Source organism: Mesocricetus auratus, unplaced genomic scaffold (genome assembly GCF_017639785.1).
Source record: "Mesocricetus auratus isolate SY011 unplaced genomic scaffold, BCM_Maur_2.0 Super-Scaffold_100020, whole genome shotgun sequence".
Classification (NCBI taxonomy): Eukaryota; Metazoa; Chordata; class Mammalia; order Rodentia; family Cricetidae; genus Mesocricetus; species Mesocricetus auratus.
Window position 1 is genome coordinate 28810688 of NW_024429201.1, and position 25397 is coordinate 28836084.

At 38.3% G+C, this 25397-nt stretch overlaps 1 protein-coding gene across 4 annotated transcripts in view; it reads left to right on the plus strand.

Annotated features, from left to right (window-relative positions):
* Window positions 1-25397, plus strand: part of Vcan (versican) — a 95212-nt gene that overhangs the window by 13972 nt on the left and 55843 nt on the right. For all 4 annotated transcript variants that reach the window (XM_040728896.1, XM_040728897.1, XM_040728898.1 and 1 more), the window contains exons 3-6: window positions 2728-3102; window positions 6565-6739; window positions 6818-6945; window positions 20891-21184. In XM_040728896.1, coding sequence (XP_040584830.1) covers window positions 2728-3102; window positions 6565-6739; window positions 6818-6945; window positions 20891-21184 — 972 coding nt within the window. The remainder of the gene's footprint in view (window positions 1-2727; window positions 3103-6564; window positions 6740-6817; window positions 6946-20890; window positions 21185-25397) is intronic.

The window sequence follows — 25397 nt, forward strand, 5'->3', positions numbered from 1 at the left end:
CAGCATAGTACACACCTTTTGGGACATTGCCTTTTGTCCCCATATGCCCTTCATCACAGCAGTAGTGATTAAGCCTTGTTCCATATTTCAGGAAGGTCTCTACTTGATGGGGCTGGATGAATCTATGCTTCCCCTAGGTTTTCATAATTGTGAAAACAATTTTAATTTAGAAATAGATGTTAAGGAATTAGAGATTATCTATCCCACACTATTGTAAAATTGTTCCCTTTTCTACTAAAAACAAACCCCAGTATTTGAGGCAATCTTATTTTATTTTATTTGTGTTAAGTGATTCTTTAGGATGGAAAGTATGAAATCCTAAAACATGCAATTAATATAAATTAGATTTTTAGATACAGAATACACAAGTCTTAGAATCCCTGCTCTTGATAGATAAACAAACAAACAAATAAAACAGAAGTGTTGGCATCCCTTAGCTGATTCTTAATTGAAGGAATGTGAACCAGTAGGGTCTCTTTTAGCATGTCTTCTACAGACTTAATGAATGTATGAAAGAGATTATGAAATCACTAAAAGATTTCCGTTCCGGCAGTCACTAAGGCAGGTGTCTAGAGAGTGAGACACAGTGAGGACTGCCTGTGTGAATGAAGTTAGTCTTACGAGAGGGAGTTAATAAATGCCAATGCTAAAAATGGTTTGGATAGATATAATGGGATACGTGTTCTGGCTCGGGTGTGATGCCAGCCAGTTGGTGGCTTGCCGCTTCCTCTCAGGGGCCTCTTCACCAAGAAATCAGGCTCATTTCAAAGGGTGAACTTTAAATTAGAGGTTTAATTTTCTTAGCTATGGAGATGAGATGATTACCTCACTATTGCATCACAATATTAAAAAAATCTTAGTATTTTAAAGAATAACTTAGTGCAGCCAATAGCTCACTTCATTTTTAGCTAATTTTGTTATGTATCCTGTGAACAGGCTATATATGTAGATTAAATAGAATGATAAACTAGTCTTGAAAGTAAGTCATCTTAATTTTGGAATAAACAAGTGATTTCTATTATAAATACACTAGACATAATATTGAATTAATCAAATTTTTGGGAGGAAGAAGCAGAGTATCCCTTTGCAGCCTAGGCAACCCTGAAATTTTCTATGTAAATAGTCTGGTCTCCAGCTAGTGGAGATTCACCTTTGCTAACGCCGTAAGTCTTGGGGTTGCCAGTATGAACCACTGTGCCCATGCTAGGCCCATCACTTTAAATTACCTTTTTGTCTTTGGCAAATAATCCCTTTTTTCGTTAAAGGGATTAATATCTTCCTGTAATTTTGAAAACGTCTCAACTGACTGATAAGGGTTCAATGAGTTCTGTCATTGCTGACGCATGTCTACATGGGGACACATATTTCTCTGATAACTTGTATGATGTTAAAAAAATCAACAAAGCAAGCATCATCTTAGTAGTTAAACATCACAGTGTCACTTGATTTGGAGGCAACTCTTTACTTCTGGCCATCGTTTCAGCGAGCATTGTGTGTGCAAGAACAAGAATTTTTACCCTTTCAACACCTGGATCTGCCTAGTTAGTGGAAGCTTGGAAGGGGAAGGAGGGCTTGGGTGAGGAGGATGGATTCCAGGAAGAGGATGTTTTCTCTTGCATGCAACCGTGTTAAATTGTAACCAGCACACCCTTTGTCATTAAATGTTTAAGAGCTTAAGCAGAAATAAGTATGTCAGGCGGGCTAGGTGAACAGAAGCTGGTTTTCCGGCCCAGGATAATGAAAGGCAGTGCTTCTCTGCAAAGTGATTGCAGCTGGAGTTGTCATTATAATGAAGCCTTTGGTGGAAACAAGGGCCCAAAGAAGGCTCTTCAAACATTAGACTAACCCTCACTCCAGTCTCTTGAAGGACTGTTGGAAATTCTTCTTTCAATTTTATTTTTATTTTCTCTAAGGTAATGTGGTAGTTACCTTAAGTGATCTCATCTCTGACCTGTTAGTGTAACAAGTTCAGGCTGGCCTTGGACAATTGCCTGCCTCAATTGCTGTCCTGAGTAGAGGGCTCTTCAAATATGAGCCTTGCTCTTTCTCTAGTCTTCTCAAGTACTGTTTAAAAGTCTAAGTTTGTCTTCAAATATTAATTTTTATTATATTTTCCTAAAATAATATTATGGCAGCTGTCTTAAATGATTTTTTTCTCCCTCTGATCTATAAACCTAAGTTTTCCCCTTTCAACTATTTTTCTTAACACCAGTTCAGGTTTTTTTTTTTTTCAGAGAAAGAGGGGGAGGGAGAGGGAGACAAGAGAGGGTTGATCATTTTCATTGTGGTGTAGGTAAGACTGGAATTTAGAGCAATGCCCCTGCTTCATTCTCCTGAGTACTAGGATTACAGGTGCAAACATTGACCACCCCCATGTGGTCTAATCTTTTAGTCAATGGCACTGATTCTAGCCTGCCCTGTTCTTTTCTTTCCTTCAGTTTTTACTTGTTCTCACCTTATTTTTACATGTTTCCCCCCATGTTAAATACCAAGTGACAGATGCTTTCAAATGAGCTCTGCATTTCAGTGTACAAAGATGAGCATCATTAACCCCATCAGTGTTATAGAGCATTATTGACGTTCCATGCTGTTTTCTTTATATAAATCATTCTTGGTTTTCCACACACTCAAGATGGAAAAAGGTCTGTTGCCTATGTAGTCACACATTGAATAGGCTCAGTTCCAGCTTTTCAGGAATATTAATCTTATATTTTGTCTTCTCTCTAGTGAAAATGGAAAAAAGCCCACCTGTCAAAGGCTCTCTGTCCGGGAAAGTGAGCCTACCTTGTCATTTTTCCACCATGCCTACCTTACCACCCAATTACAACACAAGTGAATTTCTCAGAATCAAATGGTCCAAGATGGAAGTGGACAAAAATGGAAAAGACATAAAGGAGACTACTGTCCTGGTGGCCCAAAATGGGAATATCAAGATTGGGCAGGACTACAAAGGGCGTGTGTCAGTGCTTACACATCCCGAGGATGTGGGCGATGCCTCCCTCACTATGGTCAAACTCCGTGCTAGTGATGCAGGTGTCTACCGCTGTGATGTCATGTACGGGATTGAAGACACTCAAGATACCATGTCACTGGCTGTGGATGGTAAGGCTTTCAGATTTGTAAGAAAAGTTGGAGCATGATGCTCAGGAAAGAAGTGTGGACTAATACTCAAGGATATCTCTTGTTCAGGATATGAACAAGTGGGAAACACATCAATCCAAGAATCTTTGTTTTTCATTGAAAACAAACTTGCTCATTAAAGACAGGTAACTTTTTAGTTATGGAGGTGCGTGCTGGTAGGATTTGCTGAAGGAGGAGAAGGCAGGAAGATCATAAGTTCAAGGTCAGCTTTGGCTCCACACACACACACACACACACACACACACACCACACCACCCCCATCCCACACACAATGCTGGGCAGTGGTGGCACGCACCGTTAATGCCAATAACTGGGAGGCAGAGGCAGATGGATCTCTGTGTATTTGAAAACAGCTTGATCTGCAGGGTGAGTTCCAGGACCGTCAGGACTGTTTCACAGAGAAACCCTGTCTCAAAAAAACAAAAAACAAAAAACAAAAAACAAAAAAAAAGGGGGGGGGTAACTTTTTGTGAAGCAGCTTTATTGATTGAATGTTGGAATGTACCTTATTGGAAATAATGAAAACCTCAAGACACAGTACATAGTTCTTAAATCATTATTTTAGTGCTGAGACCTACCAGTGATTGCATAAGAATGCTATAAAAGCTATTCTACATTTTAATTTTGATGTTATATATATGTTGTCTTAGTTACTTTTCTATTGCCATGAAAAAACACCTTCACCAAGGCAACTTATAACAGAAAATGTTTAATTTCGGGCTCACAGTTGCAAAAGGTTATAACCATCATGACAAAGACCGCACGGCAGGAGGCCAGCAGACCAGCAGGCCTGATGCTGGAACTATAGCTGGGTGTTTACAGTCTTATCTTCAAGCAGGAGGCAGAGACTAACTGGAAATGGTGTGGGCCTTTGAAAGTCAAAGCCCACCCCCATGACACACCTCCTCCACCAGGCCCACACTTCCCAGTCCTCAAACAGTTCCACTAACTGGGAACCAAGTATTTAAATGTATGGACCAGATATGTATGCACATACATTTATGGATATAGAACCCAAGATCAAACCCAAGGTTTTGTGCGTGCTAGGCAAGTGCTCTGTCACTGAACTATAACCTCAGCCTCCTTACTCTGATTATGAATGAGCACTGGTGAGCTGGCTCAGCAGAAAGATACTTGCTGCCAAGCCTGACAAGCTCAGTTTGATTCCTGGAACCCACGTGGTAGTAGGGCATGGGTTTATCATAGACACACTAGCTAAATGTAAAAAAGCCTCTGAGTTCAGTTTCAAGAAGTATCATTTAAAAGTTGCATTGAAATACTAATCATGACTTATACCATAATGTCTCAAAAAGGCAATCAATATTTGAATTTTCAGTTGATTCAGAGCAAGAAATCAGAGTTTAAAAAAATGTAACTTTAACACTAGTTGCTATCCATTAAGTTAATAATGCCACATTTTACCTTTATCCTCCCTTTAATGGTGGTTTATATGTCACTTGAGCTTAAGCTAGAAGACAAAGCAAAGAGAAATTGCTTTAATTGGGCACACACACACATGCCACAGCTCTTGGAAGCAGAATGTGTTGGCAAGTTATTAAGCAAAACTCTAATACCCAGACATGATGGAACAGATTTTCCTCCAACTTCCAATTTCCCAATAAAATATTTACCTTTCAGAAATACATAAAAGGAGTTTTATTTAAAAAACTCTTTCTTGTTTAGCCAAAAGGAAATGGTTTAAACTTCAGGTGCCACAAACAAACTCGCTAAGCACCCTTTATCTGTTTCCTATTGTCCCTGGATCCACTAAATCCCCGGGATCTTCTTATTCCTGAGTTCCTCACCATTGGTTTTAGTTTGACTAAGATTGTATCTTCCTATACATCCGTGTGCATAGATGTATGTTGCACACAATCACTCGCTAAAATTTTCAGTTTCACAGCTTCTTCCCTTTCTTCTTCTTTTTCTTCATTAAAGACTTAGTAATTCATTTGCCTCTTACTGCTCAGAAACAATGAATATCCTTCACCTAATCTTCTCAGCCCCATGGTGTCTTTAGGTTATTCTGACAATTGCAGACACTTACATATGGACTGATGGTCCCTGTCTTAGGCAAGGAGGCCCTCTGTTCTGTCCCCTCTTAGTACCAATATTCAGCACATGTGGAAGATTTAAAATTCCCAAGATTACTTGAAACTTTAGTCACTGTAAATCAATTTAAACTCATTAAAGTTCCTACTTAAAGCTTAAACGTTATTTTAGGGTATTTCTCATGCTTACTAGAAACATGGTATGTATGTTTTAGAGAGGACTCATGAAGGTACAGATTGGCATTTAGTGACATTTTGAGATGAGAAACAGGAAAAGGAATGCTCCTTGCCAGTCACTCCATCTATGGGATGCTATGCAGCTGCTTTTGTGAGGGCCCTGATAACCGGCTTATCTGTAAGATGGCTGTTCTACTCTTCCCCAGTCCTTTTAGTAGCTTGTCTTGAGACAGAGACACAATATGAAGAATAACATGAGAGAGACATTCTGATAGCCAGTGTGACTCTGGAAGACAGATCTGTCAACCCCAGGAAATGACTAGGAGTCAGAGGAGAGTGACGGATGTCTTGGAAACCACAATTCATTTCAAAGAACAACAAAAAATGGTCTTGAATACTATGACTTGATAAGATTTTACTTATGAAATTCAGTTGGTCCAATCTGTAGTTTGTGGTGACTTCCCTGACATGTCAGTTAGAGTCATTTTGGTGAATCATATTTCCAGTTAAAAATGGGTAGTATGTTGAAGTGGGAAGAAAGGACAGACAGTTCTATTCCTTAGCAGCTCTTTCTTAAGCCCTTTGACAATCTCTTGAGTCCTAGAGCACAGTTTACAACTGCTTCCTAGCAATATGTAAAATACAGCAAAGTGAAACTGAGACAAACTTGCCTTGCTTCGACTTGGGGAGTGTGGAGAACTTTATTTCAGACCTCTGTTGGCAAGAGAATTGTACATTTGTATCAGTCATACCAGATACAAAAGTCACATTAGCCAAGCAGTGAATATGGTGTCTATTTGGACAGCACATTACAATCTACCCAACCTTCACATCAAGTAAATATTAGCTCTACTAGATAAGACAGGAGACTAAGATTCAGAGAGTTGGACTAGTTTATGAGTAAGTAGCAAAGTGATGACTGAAATAAGAATCATCACAATACAGCCTGGTGGATTTTTACCTTATCTGTGAAAGTAAATGTCATAATGCAGCATGATTCAAGAATGCAGCATGAGGAGCAGGACCCCTAGATGAGTGACATTGTTAAGTACCTGCAATCTACAAGAGTTTTGCATAGTAAAAATAAGCAGCTATGGTAATATTATTAATTGGCATGTTATTTCATTCTGAAATTTTGCATGATAAAGTGGGGAATCTGAGAATTGAAACAGTCCATGGTTTGCTTTCTTTGCAGGAGTTGTATTTCACTACAGGGCAGCGACCAGCAGATATACCCTGAACTTTGCAACTGCCCAGCAGGCTTGTTTGGACATTGGGGCAGTCATAGCAACCCCAGAGCAGCTATTTGCTGCCTATGAAGATGGATTTGAGCAATGTGATGCAGGATGGCTGTCTGATCAAACTGTTAGGTAAGAGGCCTGGGCCCCAAAGCTTTAAGTATTAATTTGCAAAAGACAGTGCCACTCACCTCTCCTTTGCTTCCCTAGATACCCCATAAGAGCTCCCAGAGAAGGCTGTTATGGAGACATGATGGGGAAGGAAGGGGTCAGGACCTATGGATTCCGCTCTCCCCACGAAACCTATGACGTGTATTGTTATGTGGACCATCTGGATGGTAAGACATTTAACCTTCTATAGCTTCATAGGAATTGATACAACTAAGAGAAAACCAGAAGCAAGAGCATGGAGCAAGTCTTCAGTGTTGTTTGCATGCCACACGGCACATTTATTTCCATGACTGTATGATTTTGTGGTAAGATAAGCCAAAATTACAATGAAAAGGGAAGAAGGGGGTTTGTGAATGCTTATGCAGGATAGAAATAACTTGGCCAATGGCAGGTTCCACATAGCCGTGCTGCCTTTTTAGAATGTTCAGAATAGAAAACTGTAAGGGTGGCACCTATTCTAGTGACAGGCAGGTAGAAACCTTGTGGAGAGAAGCTGCTGTGACTCCAAGTGAAGCTAAACACACCTCCCCACCAGGGAAGACACTATAAATTGGCAAACAAGTTGATATCATATTTCTTCCCACATTTCTTCTTGTCACATGGATTTCTCAGAAGAGTCATTCATCCAACCATTCCACACATTCAAAATGACATTAAAAACACCTAATGTTGTCGGTACTGCTATTTAGCAAGGTTGTGAAAGCCAGTTTAGATAAAAGCCTTTTCTCCTCAAGATGGTAGAGTCTGATTAATTTCAGAGCTGTCATTTCTTTCCACCCACGTAAAGAGTTTTGAGTTCACCCAGTGAAAGTATCGAAAGGGTTCAAGTAGTTTTGCAATAAAAGGTGCAAGGAATGGTGGTTACCACTCTACAGGGTAAACCTGGGAAGATGGATTCAATACTGAGGCAGAATAAAGTCTCATGCAGTAGTCTACTTTACTCAGAGCACTGGACATCTGATATTAAGAGTAGTCACATGAGTACAGTCACAAAACAGAGTGTACATGGTGGCAAGCTGCATGCGGCAAACCGTGGGTTTCCATAGACGCATATAAACCAATAACAAGAGCTAGTTATGATGAATAATCTGAAGTAACCTCACTCCTATCTGATATACCTGGGAGGTGCACAAAAACACATTTCAGGAACAATTGCATGTTTTTGAAGAAGCACTTACAATTCTCCTCATACATCTCCATCCTTGGACCGTGTTCCAATGGAATAGAAGTTTCTATGACTTTTGAAATGGATTTCTATTTATAGGGACAGGTACCTTAGAAGCCCAAATATATATACATATAATGAGATTTGATGAGACAGTCCCTTCCAGCATTAGAATTCTGTGATTCTGCATATTTGATGTTTTTATTTGTTTGTTTGTTGTTTCTTCTGCTGTGTTTGTCAGGCAAGTCTCATACTCTTGGACTCAAAAGAACATGCTGTTCTTCCTCTCATGTAGCCGGGGTCAGGCGAGAGTCACTTTGTCAGGCTTTCGGTCCTACAATTCTGTTCACTGAATGAGTAGTTATAAAATGTGCAAGCTAGAATATAAGCAGTCCTCATTTTCTTTGTGCATTGATTACCTGTGCCTTGAAGGGCACTTTAGCATTCTTGTTACAGTGACTTGATACCAATTAGTGCACTATTTTTTTATATGGGTAAAGGGAGACATAGATATTAGTCAAGCTACTGTAGATGTATATAAAATTAGAACCTTCCCTCTTATTTAACTGCTTACAATATCTTTAAAATAGTTTTTAATAACAGGTTTTTAAAATTGAATTGATTAATTGGAAAACCTGGCTCCAGTAAATAGATTCCTATTGCTATCTCACTAGGGTGGAAATTTGTATAATAGATTTATCTTAGAATAAAGTCTCTCAAGACCTCAATGCAAACATATAGGATGTCTCTAAGTCTGTGCCAGAGCCAGAGGTAGTTTATGAATTTAGTAGTTTAGTATTTGTGACATCCAATCTATTGGTAAGAACCTTATCAAATCTTAGTGATATGGCGAATATTCAAATACAAATCTTTAGCCAGACTTCTTGGTGGAAAGCCAGACTTGGGTACTCAGGGATCCCTCTGTTGGCTTGCTGTCCAATGAACTTTACAGAAACTGTGATACCTGTTTTCTAAGGCTGTAGACATTTTGAAAGCTTGGATGATAGGTGTATGCCAGGGTTCTCTTAGTCATACTGGACCACCATCTGCAAGTGTCATTTTGGTGCTCAGGAATTAAATTCTGTCAGAGAATATATATGAAACTCAATACGAGAAAGGATTTTCTTTAAAAGTCTTTTCTTTTAAAAAAAGCATGCTGTGTATTCCAGATTGTACTCAAACTCACAATACTTCTGCCTTTGCCTTCCCAGTGCTGGGCTTACAGGCATGGGCTTGCTATTCTTTATAGGAGTCCCTTCCTACCTCTGTAACCATACTTATTTCCAAGGCAGGTGTTCTATGTGATGTCTGCTTCTGTTCCAATGGAATCCAACTCCACTGTATAATGTTACTTGGAATAAATATTTCACATCTCTGATGACTACAGACTTGTCGTGTGGAATACAGCATGACAAACTCAACAGACTTTGAACCATACTGTTGCAGTACATAAAAGTTGGAAGATAGAGAAAAGAATCAATACAAACAGTGTGTCAAACACTGGCTAAAATCTGTGTCAACAGAACAGCAAGGCTTTTGTTTCACAGATGTTTGATATTCTGGGGACGCCAGCATGTTTATGATGACACCCCTGGGGAATTCTTTTCACCCTTGTCCATTGCCCTTAGGAAACTGGAAGAATCTCCAGACACTGTTCTTTTCTCTCACTTTGGTTTGGATTGGGATGAGGGTTAAACAAGCATCTGTGGCTGATGACGTAAGTGGAAGGTCACAATCATTCATGTAAAGGTTCTCTCATTCCTTAGCTAAAGTTCTGTCTTTAGCTGAATTGAATGGACAAAAACTGGTGTGAAAAGTAGACAACGCATAATTACTTCTGTTTTTTTCAAATTGCTGTTCTAATAAAGGTAATATGACAGTAAGCCAGAATGCTTATAAAATATATCTGTTGTTGTATTCATGGATTTAATAATTTCCACTCATATTTATTGTGTTCATGGAAACCAAGTATGTGAGAGCTGGTGAAGGCAGTTAAAATTGTAGATCTTAACACTGATATCTTTAAATTTAGTTATTTATCATGAAAGATGTTACGATAACAAGATGTTAAACATTCTCTCTTTCTTAATTTAGAATGTCATATGTACATTGACATTTTTCTTAAAAAGTTAACTAATTATCTACATTATAACCAGCAGTTTTCTGACTTTTCCAAAGTGGTATTTATGGCATAGTTTAGCATATGAATAAAATACTCAGTTTTATTTTTGAAAAATATAGCTGAGAAACTATAAAAGAGCATATACATCAGCTATACCCACTAGTGAGCACTTCAACATTAGCTTGTGTTGTTAGAAATGTTGTAGACCTTATGGTGTTTTGTTAGATATGATTTAGGACCAGAATGTTATTAAAAAGTCAGTGGGACCTAGAGTTTAAAATTAGGAATAGAAGTTAAAATTCATGAAATAATCATAATTATATGTAATGTCTATTTTCCTATTAACTGAATTTGGAAGATGTTTAGATGTCCTGAAAGTAGAGCTGAGATTACAGAATGATTCAGAAAAATAGATAAAAGATTGAGACCCCATAAGGCCTGGATTTATGATGAGGTTTTACATACCAATAAATCTATTGTAAATTGAACATGAATTTAATATGTAGGCTACAAGGTATTATCATTTAGCAACATTAACTTGAAGAATACCAGTTGTTTCTCTTATCTGACAGAACGGCTGAATGGAAATTCTGGCTTAATGCTGGTACCCACATGGTGAGAAACTAAAACTGCATATTGTTGGTTCCAATATATGTCAAAACTGATGGTTCATATTAAGATTCTATGGAATACATATTACTTTTACACCATTGGAAGCCTGATCATCATAACTCATACAGTAGCCTGTTAGAGACCACCAGTACTTTAGGAAGGGTGAAGGCCGTGCCAAATGCAGACTCAAGAGGCAGATCACTTCAGCATCAAGAAAAGAAAGGTCAAAGTAGCCATGGTACAGTCTGCCTTTAATCTCAGCACATGGAGGCAGAGACAGGAAGAGCTCTATGAGTTTATGGTCAGTCTGGTCTACATTGTGAGTTCCAGGCCAGGTAGGAGTATACAGCAAGACCATTAAAAAAATAAAATCAATAAATGAAGTACCTTTAGATAAACCCAATGTTGAAGGGAAGGTGAGCATGAAATCCCACCACTAGCTGAGGCACTATTGGCATTTCATACCTGCTTTGAGAGGGAGAGTCAGACTCACCACACTCCAGGCTAGGTCCCACTCCCAAGAGTAGCTGGACAACTGTTCTTGTAGTTGGGAAGAGTTGGGAGGGGAGCAAATGTGATTAAAATACATCGTGTGAAAGCTTTAAGGAGTTAATAAAATATGATTTAAAAAGAAACACCTTGGTTCAGTTCCATCCTGCTATTCGCTACTCGTCAGGTTATGGGTATATTTTGCATCTTTAAGCTTTAAATGGTTACTTTCTTGTGAAATTTAGAACAATTTCGAGTGTTTACTTCTGAAGCATGGTATGGAGATTGAATGAGATAATATGTGCAGCCTTTGCTACATTGTATGGCACAAAGTTAGTGACTACTACATCATAGCTGCTGTATCACTTCATGGGAATGCGGGATTCTTTATTCCCACTGCAGTCAGAGAAGAAAAGCATTTGAAGCTACACCTTCATGTAGTAGGATCTATAGGAGGTGAATTTTTCTAACCATGAAGTTTGTTAAACATTGAAAACATCTTTGGAAACTACAACGTTTCATCCCTATCGATATCTTTAAAATAGACTTGATCTAAGGTGTTAAGAGTGCAATGCTCTGTTAAAGCCAGCTGGAGTGGTGGCACTTGAAAGACAGATGTTTGATGGATCAACTAGAAACAGGGCATCGTGAAGATGGATCATTCTGAATGTTATTAGCTTAATACTTCAACATTATTGAATAATTAAAAGATTATGCCATGGCAAATATATGGTTTTATATTATCCATCCAAATTTGTTTGAAATAAATTTATTCTGCCTGGACATTTTCTGTCCATATCACAGCATTCAAGGACAATGTGGCCTCTACCTCTCCACAGAGTCATGTACTTTGGTGTGGTCTTACCATTTGAGGGTTTAAATCTTTTCAAGGCGCTCTGGGATTCGTTGTATTTCTGTGATGAAGCTGGCGGTAGGTTAGAAGGTTGGTGTGCCTACTTGCAGTTATGGCAAAAACAAATTCCCAGATGAGATAGGCAAGAACAAGCTGAAAAGAGCATAAGGTAAATATTCCAGTTAAAAATACCTCAAACTTAAAAAAAAAACAACCAATCCCTTTTAAATGGAAGCATTTGTTTGGGTCTCTAATGGTAGCAAGTACTTGACAGAAAAGTTGGCTTTTTTTTTAAGACATTATATTTTCTCTGCAGATAAATGGGAGTGTGATGGATGAGATCAGAGAGCCTCCCTTCATGGTTGACCCACTAAGTTCCCTTGCAAACGAATCAATCCCAGGCTTGCATCCAAACATGACTGAACGCTTCAGAGTTCCTTCTCTTTTAACTGTAGAGACCTGTGTTGTCTGCTCATGGCCTGCATTTTCTATGCTGCCTTGACTTTAGGTTTTATCTTCCCTGAGGACCTTCTCTCTTTTTTTTCCTTTTTTTAAAAATTTAAATTAGAAACAATGTTGTTTTACTTGTCAATCCCAGTTCCCTCTCCCTCCCATCCTCTCCTGACCTCCACCAACCTCCTATCCCATTCCCTTTCTGCTCCCCAGGGAGGTTGAGGCCTTCCATGGGGCATCTTCAAAGTCTGCCATATCAATGTGAGCAGGGCCTAGGCCCTCCCAGTGTGGCTAGGCTGCAAGAGTATCCCTTTATGTGGAATGGGCTCACAAAGTCTATTTGTATACTAGGGATAAATACTGACCCATTGCCAGAGGCCTTATAGACTGCCCAGGCCTCCTAACTGACACCCACATTCAGGGGTTCTGGGTTGGGAGAACCTTCTCTTTTGTCTGTTGTCTCTTTCCCTGAGTTCTCTAACCTTTATCATCCAGGCACCTTGAATGTATTATGGTAAATACCCCTGAAAATATTTGCTTTTGCAGATGTAGTTTCTTTCCCACCTGGTCCCACAACCACTTTGCCTCAAATAAACACATAGAGATTTATAATAATTATAAACTGTTTGACTGATGGCTCAGGCTTCTTATTGGCTAGCTCTCTCCTAATTATTAACCCATTTCCATTAATCTATATATCGCCAAGAGCCTGTGGTTTACTGGTAACCCAGCATGTTACTCCTTCAGCAGCAAGTTGTCTCCTCTAGGCTTCTCTCTCCTTCCTCTCCCCAGCATTCTCCTTCTCTGGTAGGCCCGCCTATATTTCCTGCCTGGCTACTGGCCAATCAGTGTTCTATTCATCAACCAATAAGAGAAACATATGTACAGAAGGACATCCCCCATCAGGGAGCCCCTGTAAATGTCAGAAAGTCAGAATAGCACCAAACTCCTGGAGTTGAGGTGTGAACATGAATGATAGTTAACCAAGAAATTCTCGATAGAAATTGTATATTTTCTTCAAACTTTATCTTTCTTTCTCTCTCTCTTTTTAAATTGTTGGTCATTACATTGTATGTTACTTGAAAATATTTCCCCAAGTTTGAGATGCATTATTTGAACTTTTTGCTAGGACCCCTTTGAAGTTAAGACGTTTTTAATTTTAACCAAATCTAGTTCATTTATTGCTGTTATTCTTTTGGTCTCAACACTAAGAAAACATTGCCAAATCTCCAGTCATAAAAACTTTCCATTGTGTTTTCTTAAAAGAATTCCATGACTTGTTGTTTGCTGTTGTTTTTGGTTTATGAGACAGGGTTTTGCTGTGTAGCCCTGGCTGTCCTGGAACTCACTTTGTAGACCAGGCTGACCTTGAACTCACATTGATCTTCCTGCCTCCTGAGTGCTGGGATTAAAAGCAGGTGTCCCCATGCTCTGTTGAATTTTAAAACTTTTAACTTTCTTTTATTTTGATTCAATTTGAGCTACTTTTTATATATACCATGAGATATAGGTTCAAAGCCATTCTATTGCACAATTTCTCACAAAGGTGTATTCTTTTTTCCCCATTTAATAAAATTTCAACCCTCTTGAAAACAAATCAAACAGATATATATATATTCATTTTTGGACTCTCAATTCTACAGCATTGATCTACTTGTTCATCCTTTTATATCATTGGTATATTGTCTCTTTTCTTTCTGTTGTGATTTCTGAGGCAGCATCTCTAATAACACGGGCTGGCCAAAGAATTCCTCTGTAGTCAAGGCTGGCCTTGAGCTTATCTCCATACCTCCACCTACAAGCTGAGGGTGTTATATATGTACATCTTAATTCTTGGCTTACAGTACAATATTGCCTGTATTGGTATAGTTTTGTAGTAAAGTTTGAAATTGGAACATGCTTTTCCAGTGTAGCTGCTATTCTGAGTCTCTTGGGTTCTAAATTAATTTTGGAATCCTCTTGCCAGTTTCCAAAGGAAGTCAGCTGGGATTCAGTAGAGACTGCATTGAGTCTACAGAGCAAGTGGGAGTATTTTGCTATAACAATTGTGTCTTCTAGGATGCTTTTCTGGGGGAGGGGTTAAATATTTACTTCGTGCAAGAATGCTTTTAGTTTTCAGAGTATAGAATTTGCATGATTTGTATAATTTATTCTTAGTATTGTATTTTTATGTGAATATAAATGGATTTTTTTTCTTAATTCCTTTTTCTCATTATCTGCTTCAAGTGGGCAGGAGTCAATTGACTTTCATGTATAACTTACCCATCTATTAGTGCTAATTTACATTTTTGCCTCAACTTCAGCCTAGGACAAGTGAGGCATTTGGAAATCACATATGTATGTACCTTTCTAGTGTCTTTACTCCCAAATGAGAAACTCTCTGAAGCCTAATGCTGACCCTGGGCTCTGAGCTTGAGTGAAGTTATTCTGCCAGCCCAGAGCATCCCTGTCACTGTTTGCAGAAGACTGGCATTCGGGAAGGTCGTAAGACCCAGTCTTAGTGGAACTGACACAGGTTTGCAGTATATATAAGTAGTGTATCTTTAAGGAGTCAGTTAACAGTGTTGATGAGATGCTACCCCAAACACATATAGATAATTGTGACTCAGAGGATAATGAACATCCATTTATTCATTTTAACTTAGTCTTACATATATGAGTATACATGTATTTTAGTCAAAATATGACAGAGAAAGAGTGAAATCCTTTGAAAAAAGTTGAAGTCAACATTTTGAGGCAATGATTATATTGAATTGCTGTTAATACCATGTGCTCTTGATCATTTGGCAAGTGTTTTTGACTCCTGGGTACTTAGATGTTCATCTTTTCTGGTTACTTCCAATTTACCCATTGCACCTAATGATAAGGTGCTCACATGTAAGTTTTACCCAAATAACAAGGATATACATCATCCATCCATTTACACACACACACACACACACACACACACACACACACACACACGCACACACACACACACATTTCATGATGAATCTAAAAATAAGAGCGTGGATTTTGCTAGTTTACTGAACTGATAGTCACAACACATAGTAAAAGAGGGCCAATGAACACGTGAAAAAAAGAAACTTATGATTTTTGATGCCACCCAGCAAATTCCCTGGTTCAGAGGCTATGGTGAGGCCCTAGCTTTGAGCACTGAGAGAAGTCACCAGCTTTTCTTAGTATCCTAGGATTGCTCTGGACTTGTAACAGTTCTGCTGTGTCTCCTGGGAAGAAGCACTAACATTTGAACACCAGGGATCATTTTTCATGCTTTAATTTGTTTCTCCATTGCTTGCTGTTTCAGTGTGTGTTATCTTTTAGTCTGCCAAGAAGTGCCTTTTCCATCAGGCACTCAGAAGTGTGGAAAAAGCACAGGCCTGCTCTGTTTTCTGGAAGTCTTGCCATCACGACTGGTCAAACAAATAGTTTTCCTTAATATTTCTGATGATGTTAAGTCCCATTATTAAGAAAGTTCTAGTTTGTGTAATGTCAACAGAATATTAAAATCTAAATGAAGTGCTTTCTAATTCTTTCTGGACCAGTGGTTCTCAACCTTCCTAATGCTGTGACCATTTAGTACAGTTCCTCTTGTTGTGGTGATCCCCAACCACAAAATTCCTTTCATTGCTATTTTCTAACTGTAATTTTGCCTCTGTTATGAATCAAAATGTAAAAATCTGATATGCAGCATATCTGATATGAAACCCCTGTGAAAGGGACATTTGACCCCCAAAGGTTGTGACCCACAGATTGAGAACCACTGTTTTTGACCATCACTGGAGAGGTAATCAAAAGAAGAGTAGGTGAAACATGAAGAAGCAATTAGCTTGGAAATGCGTGATAACATGGCAAAGGATACTGTTTAGGTGTTTTCTATCTGAATACCCAAATTACCTGGTGTGTAAAATCCTCTGTCTTTCATTATGTTTTATGTGTACACTAACATAAATGTGTACGGATAAACCCTAAAAAATTCACATAGCTGTTTTGGTGAAGCCACTCCTAGAACTTTATAATGGATTTTTGTTCAAGTCATTCTCTTCCTAGGAGGCAGCTGTCTGCGAAATCTAATCTTACCCTGATTGTTCAGGTACATGTGTGTATGAGAAGCAATAGATCTAGTAAAATTTCAATTTCCTCCCAGAAGGCTCTGTACCTGTCTCCTAACCTCCAAAGATGGTGCTGGGTTACAAACATGAATGCATTTTCCTTATTTGCTGAAAGACATGCCCCTATTGCATTAAAGAGAAGACCTCCTCTGTTTGGTTTAAATTGCTGACTTAGACCCATGACCAAGGAACCTACTCTGGTCTACCTTCTTCTTCACTTGCTATCTTGATACAACCATGGGAGGCAACTGGCTGCATAATTGCTTTTTTCTCTTCTGCTTTTGTTCTGTCTGGTAACCTGATTCACTTGTTCAGTTTCAATGAACAGACTTCTTAGTATCTACCAGAATTTTAGGATAATGTTTTCTATATCCATTGTGAATTCCCTACTTCATTGAAATACATGTATTTAGGGCAAAAATTACACAATATTTTAAGAGATGAACCCATCACAGATGTCCTGCTTCAATATTCGGAGACTGTTACACAGAGAAATTGCAGCTTTACATGTGTAGGCAGTGTGGCTTGCTAAGGATTGAGCATTAACTGCAATTTCAAAATTCTAAAGGACAATAATATAGCTGTGTGATGTAGTCTCAACAACTCAGGACTTTGTGATGAGCAAAGGTAATGTTTATGCTTAAGTCATTAATTTTGGAGCAAAGTTAAAGTTGCTATGTCTTATTTCCTTTTTCTTATTATCCAAAATAACTGTTATGCCACAGAGGATGAGTGACTACATTTTATCTTTATCCTTCCTGAAAATCAACTCAAACAACCTTGCTAAATACTCTGTTTTCATCCAAGTGGCAAGAAATGCATGGTGACTTTTTTCAGTGTGTGTGTGTGTGTGTGTGTGTGTGTGTGTGTGTGTGTGTGTGTATAAGTATTCACGGCCGGGCCGTGGTGGCGCACGCCTTTAATCCCAGAACTCGGGAGGCAGAGGCAGGCGGATCTCTGTGAATTCGAGGCCGGGCTGGACCGATAGCCTCCAAAACAATACAGAGAAACCCTGTCTCGTAAAAACCAAAAAAATAAAAAATAAAAAAAATAAGTATTCACAACACTGGGGACTGGAGAGATGGCTTAGTGTTTAATAGCTCTTGCTATTCTTCCAGGTGACCACACCTGTTCCCAGAATTCACATTGCCATGCTCAGAACAACTTTTAGTTCTGGCATCAGGGGCTCTGACATCTTCTGAGGTGCTAGGGAACCGGCATGCGCATGAACATACACACAGAGAGACACATACCCATACTCTGTAAATAAAATAAAAATAAATATAAAGCAAGTGAAATGAAACCTTTGTGAGGCTGGAAAAATTCCTGCAGACAAATGGAGTAGAAATTAATCAGCCATGGGATCACAGAAGTTCAGTTAGCTATAGTCACTCTTCTGTGGATATCACAGATATGAAGGGAAGTTGTATTCTGCAAATGAGTTAAATCATTGATGTGAGGTTAGATTTAATAATTCTCACATGGAAAGTTTAGTAAGTAGCTCCTCACTGGTGCATAAAATGGCTTTTCCCTTTACAACCATTTTGGCAACAACTAAACCTTTATTCATTCTAATAACCAGGCATGTTTGCCCTTTGGGATCCAGTTATCCTGGGGTCATTACGCCTTATTAGCCATTTCTATGGTTTTGTCTCTAGAAGCAGAATTTTCCTTAATGAGTAACATTCTTTGCCTCAAGCTGGCTGGCAGGTCACTCTTGACAGTCTCAGGAGAGAGCAGTTTGGCTTCAGAGCTGAGTATCTAAGAATACAGGATACTAAGATGCCCAGAGTGAGGTCAGCTGTGACAATGAACCCATGTGTTCTGTCTTTAACAGACAGATATGGACATGTTCCCTCCCTAAACATGCATCCATTTGAGGCCCAAGCCAGGTGTGGTGCTGAGGAAAAGGAAGCTGCTCAGGCTGACAACTTCCAAGTTGCTTGGTGACAAGTCTATCGATGAAATTCAGTTCCAGGCAGCACCAGAGTTAATGTTATTTAATTTGTTGCTTAATGAGCATGGGGAAAAAAGACATTTCTAACAAGAACTAGAAATGCCATTTACTGAACACATATTATTAAGTGCACACTGTGTAACTGGTAGAGATGGGGTAAGGCTGGATATTGCAGGAGTAGGGAGGGGGAAGGTGTGCTTTGCGTGCATTTTTGGCTTTGAGATTATTGTGTTGTTGCTGTTTATCAGTCTAGGTGATATAATATGTAAACCTATTCTTAACCTCATGACAAAAATAATTTTCTTTCTCTTTATCTAGCTTCTCAGTGGGGATTTGGTTTATTTTCCCCAGTATGAATTTTGGATTTAGTAAGAAAAGCTGATATGTATATTTTGGCCATTTTTTCCCCTGTGACTAACTTGCTTTTTCTCATAAAACTATCACATTCTTAGACTAATGGCACTGTTCATTTTAAGAAGTTGGCTTGTTCAGTCTGGCTTCGGTCTATGGTAGATCATAGATTGACATCTGAAGATCTCCGTTCTTACTGTCTCATGTATCACAGAGTTAGAGATCACCTCTGAGTTATAGAAAGGGACCCTAGCTTCTGGAATTCTTACTGTCTCATGTATCACAGAGTTAGAGATCACCTCTGAGTTATAGAAAGGGACCCTAGCTTCTGGAATACTGGCCTCTCCATCTCATTTGTTCTCCTTCCTGTTCAAGTTATATTTATTGTGGTATTCTTCAATGTTTCCTCTGATATACAGGTCTTCCACGTGTTTGGTTAGTGTTACCCCAAGGTATTTTATGTTGTTTGTGAAAATTGTAAAGGGTGATGTTTCTCTGATTTCCTTCTCAGCCCATTTATCATATGTATATAGTAGTACTACTGATTTTTTTAGTTAATCTTGTATCCTGCCACTTTGCTGAAGGTGTTTATCAGGTGTACGAGTTGCCTGGTAGAATTTTTCGGGCCACTTATGTAAGCTATCATATCATCTGCAAATAGTGAAAGTTTAACTTCTTCTTTTCCAATTTGTATCCCCTTGATCTTCTTTTGTTGTCTTATTGCTCTAGCTAGAACTTCAAGTATAGTATTGAAGAGGTATGGAGAAAGTGGACAGCCTTGTCTTGTTCCTTGTCTTTAGAGGAATCACTTTGAGTTTCTCTCCATTAGTTTGATATTGGCTGTTTGCTTGCTGTATATTGCCTTTATTATGTTTAGGTGTGTTCCTGTTATCTCTGATCTCTCCAAGACCTTTATCATGTAGGGGTGTTAGATTTTGTCAAAGGCTTTTGGCCATTTGTGCTCATATCTTAAAAACATCATTTAATTTGAGTTAAGTTTATTTTGGCAAATTGTTAACACTACTTGCCCAGATAAAACACTGGTTTAACCAACTGAGTTTTCCAGCAATTTATTGTAATAGGTACACAAAAATGAGCAATCATCTCTGCTAATTGGTTCTAGTGATGACCACAGCTGTTCAGGATTTGCTTGTTAATCGATCAGCAAGTGTAGTAGTCTATTGATTTGCCTAGAACCCCTTATGACATTTCTGGTGCTTGTGAAAATTAGAGCATGCATCTTCCTCTCTGGGTAGAACAAGTAGGAATAAAGTAAGGAGGGAGGTTTCCCCATAGAGGCTAGGGTCCCTTATGCTGTTCGGTGGGGACTGATGACAACCCTCCGACTCTCTAACCCTTCTGTGGCTGTGCAATCGTGACCTACAGACCTGTCACACCAACCCTGAGCCTGGGATACAAGGTGGAATGAAGACTCCTTTAATTCCTACTGGTTCCATCCTTTGCCAAGTCAGATTTCTAGGGTCTTTTCTTATCTAGTAGTTTGATCAAGAAGATTAATCTGTTTGTGCAGTAGTAACATGAGGGAAGAGGGAGTCAGAGAACTACTATTTGATTTTAGCATTCCCTGGGCAGGATGTTGAAGATTCACCTGCAAAGATTTCACCTTTAAAAAATGATGTATCAAGTGTTATTAGCAAATGACTACTCCACCAACTTTTTGGAAGGAAATACAGACACACACACACACACACACACACACATCACACACACACACACATTTATACACATACACACATATACTCATCCACATGCATACATACATACATACATACACAAACACGTAGAATTAAACTTGTGTGATGTATTATTATATAGTAATAATCATTTTATTAAAGTAATCATGTAGCTCTTTGCCTCATCATATGAGAAGCTGCCTCCTCACTGTACGAAGTATCACGCATCCTCTCCACATTTATCCAAACAAGAAGAGAAGGAATAGTAAACCAAATGCTTTGTTTCTTACTCCTCTTATTCCAGGCGATGTGTTTCACATCACGGCTCCCAATAAGTTCACCTTTGAGGAGGCAGAAGAAGAGTGTGAAAACCAGGATGCCAGGCTGGCGACGGTCGGGGAGCTTCATGCCGCTTGGCGGAACGGCTTTGACCAATGCGATTACGGGTGGCTGTCGGATGCCAGTGTGCGGCACCCTGTGACTGTCGCCAGGGCCCAGTGCGGAGGTGGTCTACTTGGGGTGAGAACCCTGTATCGTTTTGAGAACCAGACATGCTTCCCTTCCCCTGATAGCAGATTTGATGCCTACTGCTTTAAACGTAAGTGTTTGATATCTTTCTTTAAAAAAAAAAGTAGGGATTTAAAAAGCTGCAGCAAAGAGATTCACTGAGGGTCAAGTAGATGTTGAGATGAACTCTGTACACTGTACAATGTGCACGGAACAGAAACAGTTCAGTGACTTAGGTGCAACAGACTTAGTACCAGCATAATGGTTAAAACAAGCTAGAGAGTTTGGCGAGTGAGTTTTGTTGTTGTTGTTGTTGTTGTTTGTTTGTTGTTGTTATTTGAGGAGATGGGAATGCCAGATTAGAGTCTTAACTGCTCATTGCTATACCAAGAATCATAGACCACTTTCTGAATTGCTGTTTCCTATTAATTGAGGCCTTTAAATGCAGTTTCATTGTTGGTAAGACAATGTTGAGGCAATAGCATTTGAGCAAAGCATTTGAATCCTGTTTATGTTGTCTTTGATATCATTCTGACTTTAAAAAGCAGAAGTTTAAATTTAAGTCACTGCAGGTGAGTATTTGTGCTGAAATTGATAATGATTATGTTCATTTTCTACCTAAAAACGAACCATACTATCAAATAATTAATGTAATTCACATATCTCATTTTGTTTTGAGTAATAGAATATGTGCCTTTTGGGTAATTTTTCTTTGATTTAATTAAAGTACAATGTAGCCTCTTTGCAACATGTAGCACAAATTAGCTATATTCAGTTAGTATTAAATAGCACTTGTGCTATACTTATTTTAATTTTTCAGGCATACTTAAATTATTTCTAAACATTATTCACATTACATAGTATTATAATTATGGAGTGCTTAACTAAACAATAACTAGTCAAACATTTTATAATATTTACTCTAGGGTCTATATTATATTAGCTAAATGACAAATGCTTAGATACTTTAGTGACCTGGTGTAAGTCTGACATTGACTAATATAATAACTAAATATCAATATAACATAGAAAATTTGTGAACCAGCTTTCTAATTCTTTTTGTTAGAGCAATAGATAACTAAAATAACTAGAATATATACTGGTTTGTTATTAATTTGTTTCTAGAGTGAAATATGCCGGCATTTTTCAGTGAGAAAAAGACTGCGCTATGAACCTAAGCAGTGTATTGGAAAAGATAGTGATCTGTGAGCTGATAGAAGCGTGAGGATTTTGTTTCATAGACTTCCGTCTCTCGGTTAGCTTGCCTGTGTCTAAATCTCCGCTTTAGACTTGCTTCCGAGTGTTATAGCCATATTCTGTGTATTAGCTTAATTCAAGCTACTGATCCATAAAAGACCTAGCAAGTGCTAGTTTTTCTTCTTGGGCTTGAAACAACAAAGTCTTCCATAGACTTTTTCAGAAAAATAACAATAATAATGAAAAATCGTATCCTAAATATAGTTATATGTATGTATGCACATATGACATGCATATTTGTTTATGCCAATAATCGTATTCTGTCCGTAATAATATTCATGTAAACCAGGTTATAAAATGACTCTCACATTAGCTTACCAACGTGATGGAAGCACAGGCTTGGGCTGATGGTTAGAAGAGGATGGTCTAGAAAAGTTATAAGGGGTGAATTGAGTGGCTGGTCTATCTCACTTCACTAAATTTTCCTGCACTGTATAAACTTAATGGCAGGAAAAAATATAACACATTTTCTTTTTGAGGGTAGAATGGAAACCTAAGTTTTCCTGTAGTCATAGAGAATATCATTAAAGAATTGTTCCTGGCTGATTTTACATTGTTTATCTAAATGAATTTACATGAGTGCATAAAAAGCAAGTTCCTTAGATTTAAATAGATTGACCACATTAAATTTAATTTACATTAAATACAAAAGCGGTTGATACTTTCTATTCATTTGAATGTATAGAATTTTGGTATAAAAACACACATATTTCCCCTAGGTAACTTGAAGTCCAGGTTCTTGTTTAATTCTGCTTTCCTTAAGACCATCACTCCTAGGTCATTCCACACAGAAGGGGTTGGAATGTCACAGTGCCAACAGCTTCCATTGCTCTTTCCTATGCATCTTTTAATATGTGTTACATAAATATTTGAAATTATTTCCTGGCGATTTGACTGATGTCCCGTTTTCCCATGTAGCCCAGTGGTGAAATAAGCATGTCCTCAACTGCAGTCCCCCAAGTGGTGTCTGTGGTGTTTAGTTGTCATGATAAGTTGAACAAGAGATGCATGCCTGTTGTAAGTTGTTTGGTTTTGTCAAACACAGAAAGTGGGCTTTTAGACCACATAGAGAATAAGCAATCCAAATCTTATTTTATTCTAATGCCTTCTTCTTATAGAGCCAGTCAATAGTACACACACAATATCAGACAACGTGCACAGATAGGAATTATCTGATCAAATAGATTTAAAAATAAGCAACTAAATGCCCTTTAAAAAAATAATCTTCCTGACTATTTTCCTGTGATGGAAACTGCCTACTTCCTAATTTTCTTTGGTTTCAGGATTAAAAATGCGCAGTGAAAGAATTCAGCTCGGGGCTTTGAAAGTCCATGTGAAATACCTTCGGATTTAAATGAATCAAAATCTTTGAAGACTTTTGAAAATTTCATAATACATGTCACTAAGTATCTCCAGGAAAGGGGAAATGACATGTTTCCTAAAAATTCATTCTAATACTCTTTAGCTCATACTCTTAGATAATTTGTTTTTAATCAAAGCTCGAACATTACAATATGAACTATTCTTTTTAAAAGTTGTTGATCAAATTCAAATAGCAGCATTTCTATTGAACACAGTTCCTTGGTTGTGTCTCTGCATCTCCTCCAACTGGAGCAATTCCACGGATGACAGTCGTAGTGTCCAAACTTTTAGTTACCATTTGATCTGGTTTTGAACCTCCTTGTTTTTCCATCCTCCCTTCTCTCATTAGGTTTGGAACTAGATTCTAGGGCAGGCTCAGTTGCTTCCCAACACTTCATATTATGTTGTGTATATTGGCTCATGTTTATAATTAGGCTATTCTAATCTATGATCACTTCATTGACTTTTTTGTGCCCTAAACAATTACATGCCACTAGTTACCAAATGTGATAATAATTCCTTATTTTCTATTTCAAAATGTCTCCTGCTTATTGAATGTGAGTTAATTTCCATCCAATCACCTATAGAACTTTAAAACGACAGTTAACGTTCAAATCCTACTGTGTCAATGTGAGCACATTCTGAGATGTGACCCTCAAGTCATACTGTGACATACACTGCCTTTGTCATTTCTTCCCCTGTTTACACTCACATATGTTTCACATATAATGTAAAAGTTGATTCAAAGTCAGTTGTTTCCCCCCCAAAATGTATATAGTATAAGAGTTAAAGTGGCCATTATGCCGATGCTACGGGTTTGTATTTTTGTTAGGAAAATCTGTCTCATGTCTCATGACAGAAGCGTAGGAAAGATAGACTATAGGATGTGAAACACCATAAGCATGCTGATGGAAAACATCTGTGCGGCAGACAGCTGCAAGGATCGTAAGGGAATATTTGTGGGAAAAAGAGCGTGCTGGCTTTTGTTGGCTTCCTCAATAATGGCATTGAAAAACAATAGTATTTCTCCTGAAATGCAAGCGTCCATTGTGAATGAAACCACGGGGGTGGGGGCGCACTTTTACAATAGTCTGGAATTGTATTCTCCTTTTTATAATAACTGTCAGCAAAGTAATGCAATGGTTTTTATTCTGGGGATATTTCCTTGTAAATGATGTTTTAAAAGGTTGTTTCCTTTTTTGGAATGTCTGAAGCAAATGGCAAACATTATCAGATACATTGAGTTCTGGTGGCAGTCAGCTGTTAGGTTGGTGAGAAAAGCCACCCAACCCCAAAAGGAAGTCTGAGGTTTTCCATTTCAAGTCACAGAATTAATTAACTTAATTGTAAGCAGCCTTTCTTAAACAGGGATCTAAAATTATTAAACCCCTCCTTTTGCCCTGAAAGAAAAGTCACATAAATCCTAGCCTTGTAAGACTGGCACCCGAGACTCACTGCTATCATCTTACTGGGAAGAGGGCAAGAGGAGAGCAACAGAAAACCAGTCACAATCGACAATGACATGTGCTTATTTAATGTTAAAATCGGAGTCCATTTTTAAAACACTATAAAAATATTTCCATAGGATTATGTAGAGAGTTGCTAGGTTGTACATGAGGAACTGATCCCCAGGCTTTTGCTTGGGCTCCAATGCAATGGCACCTTCTTCTGAGTTAATTTTATTG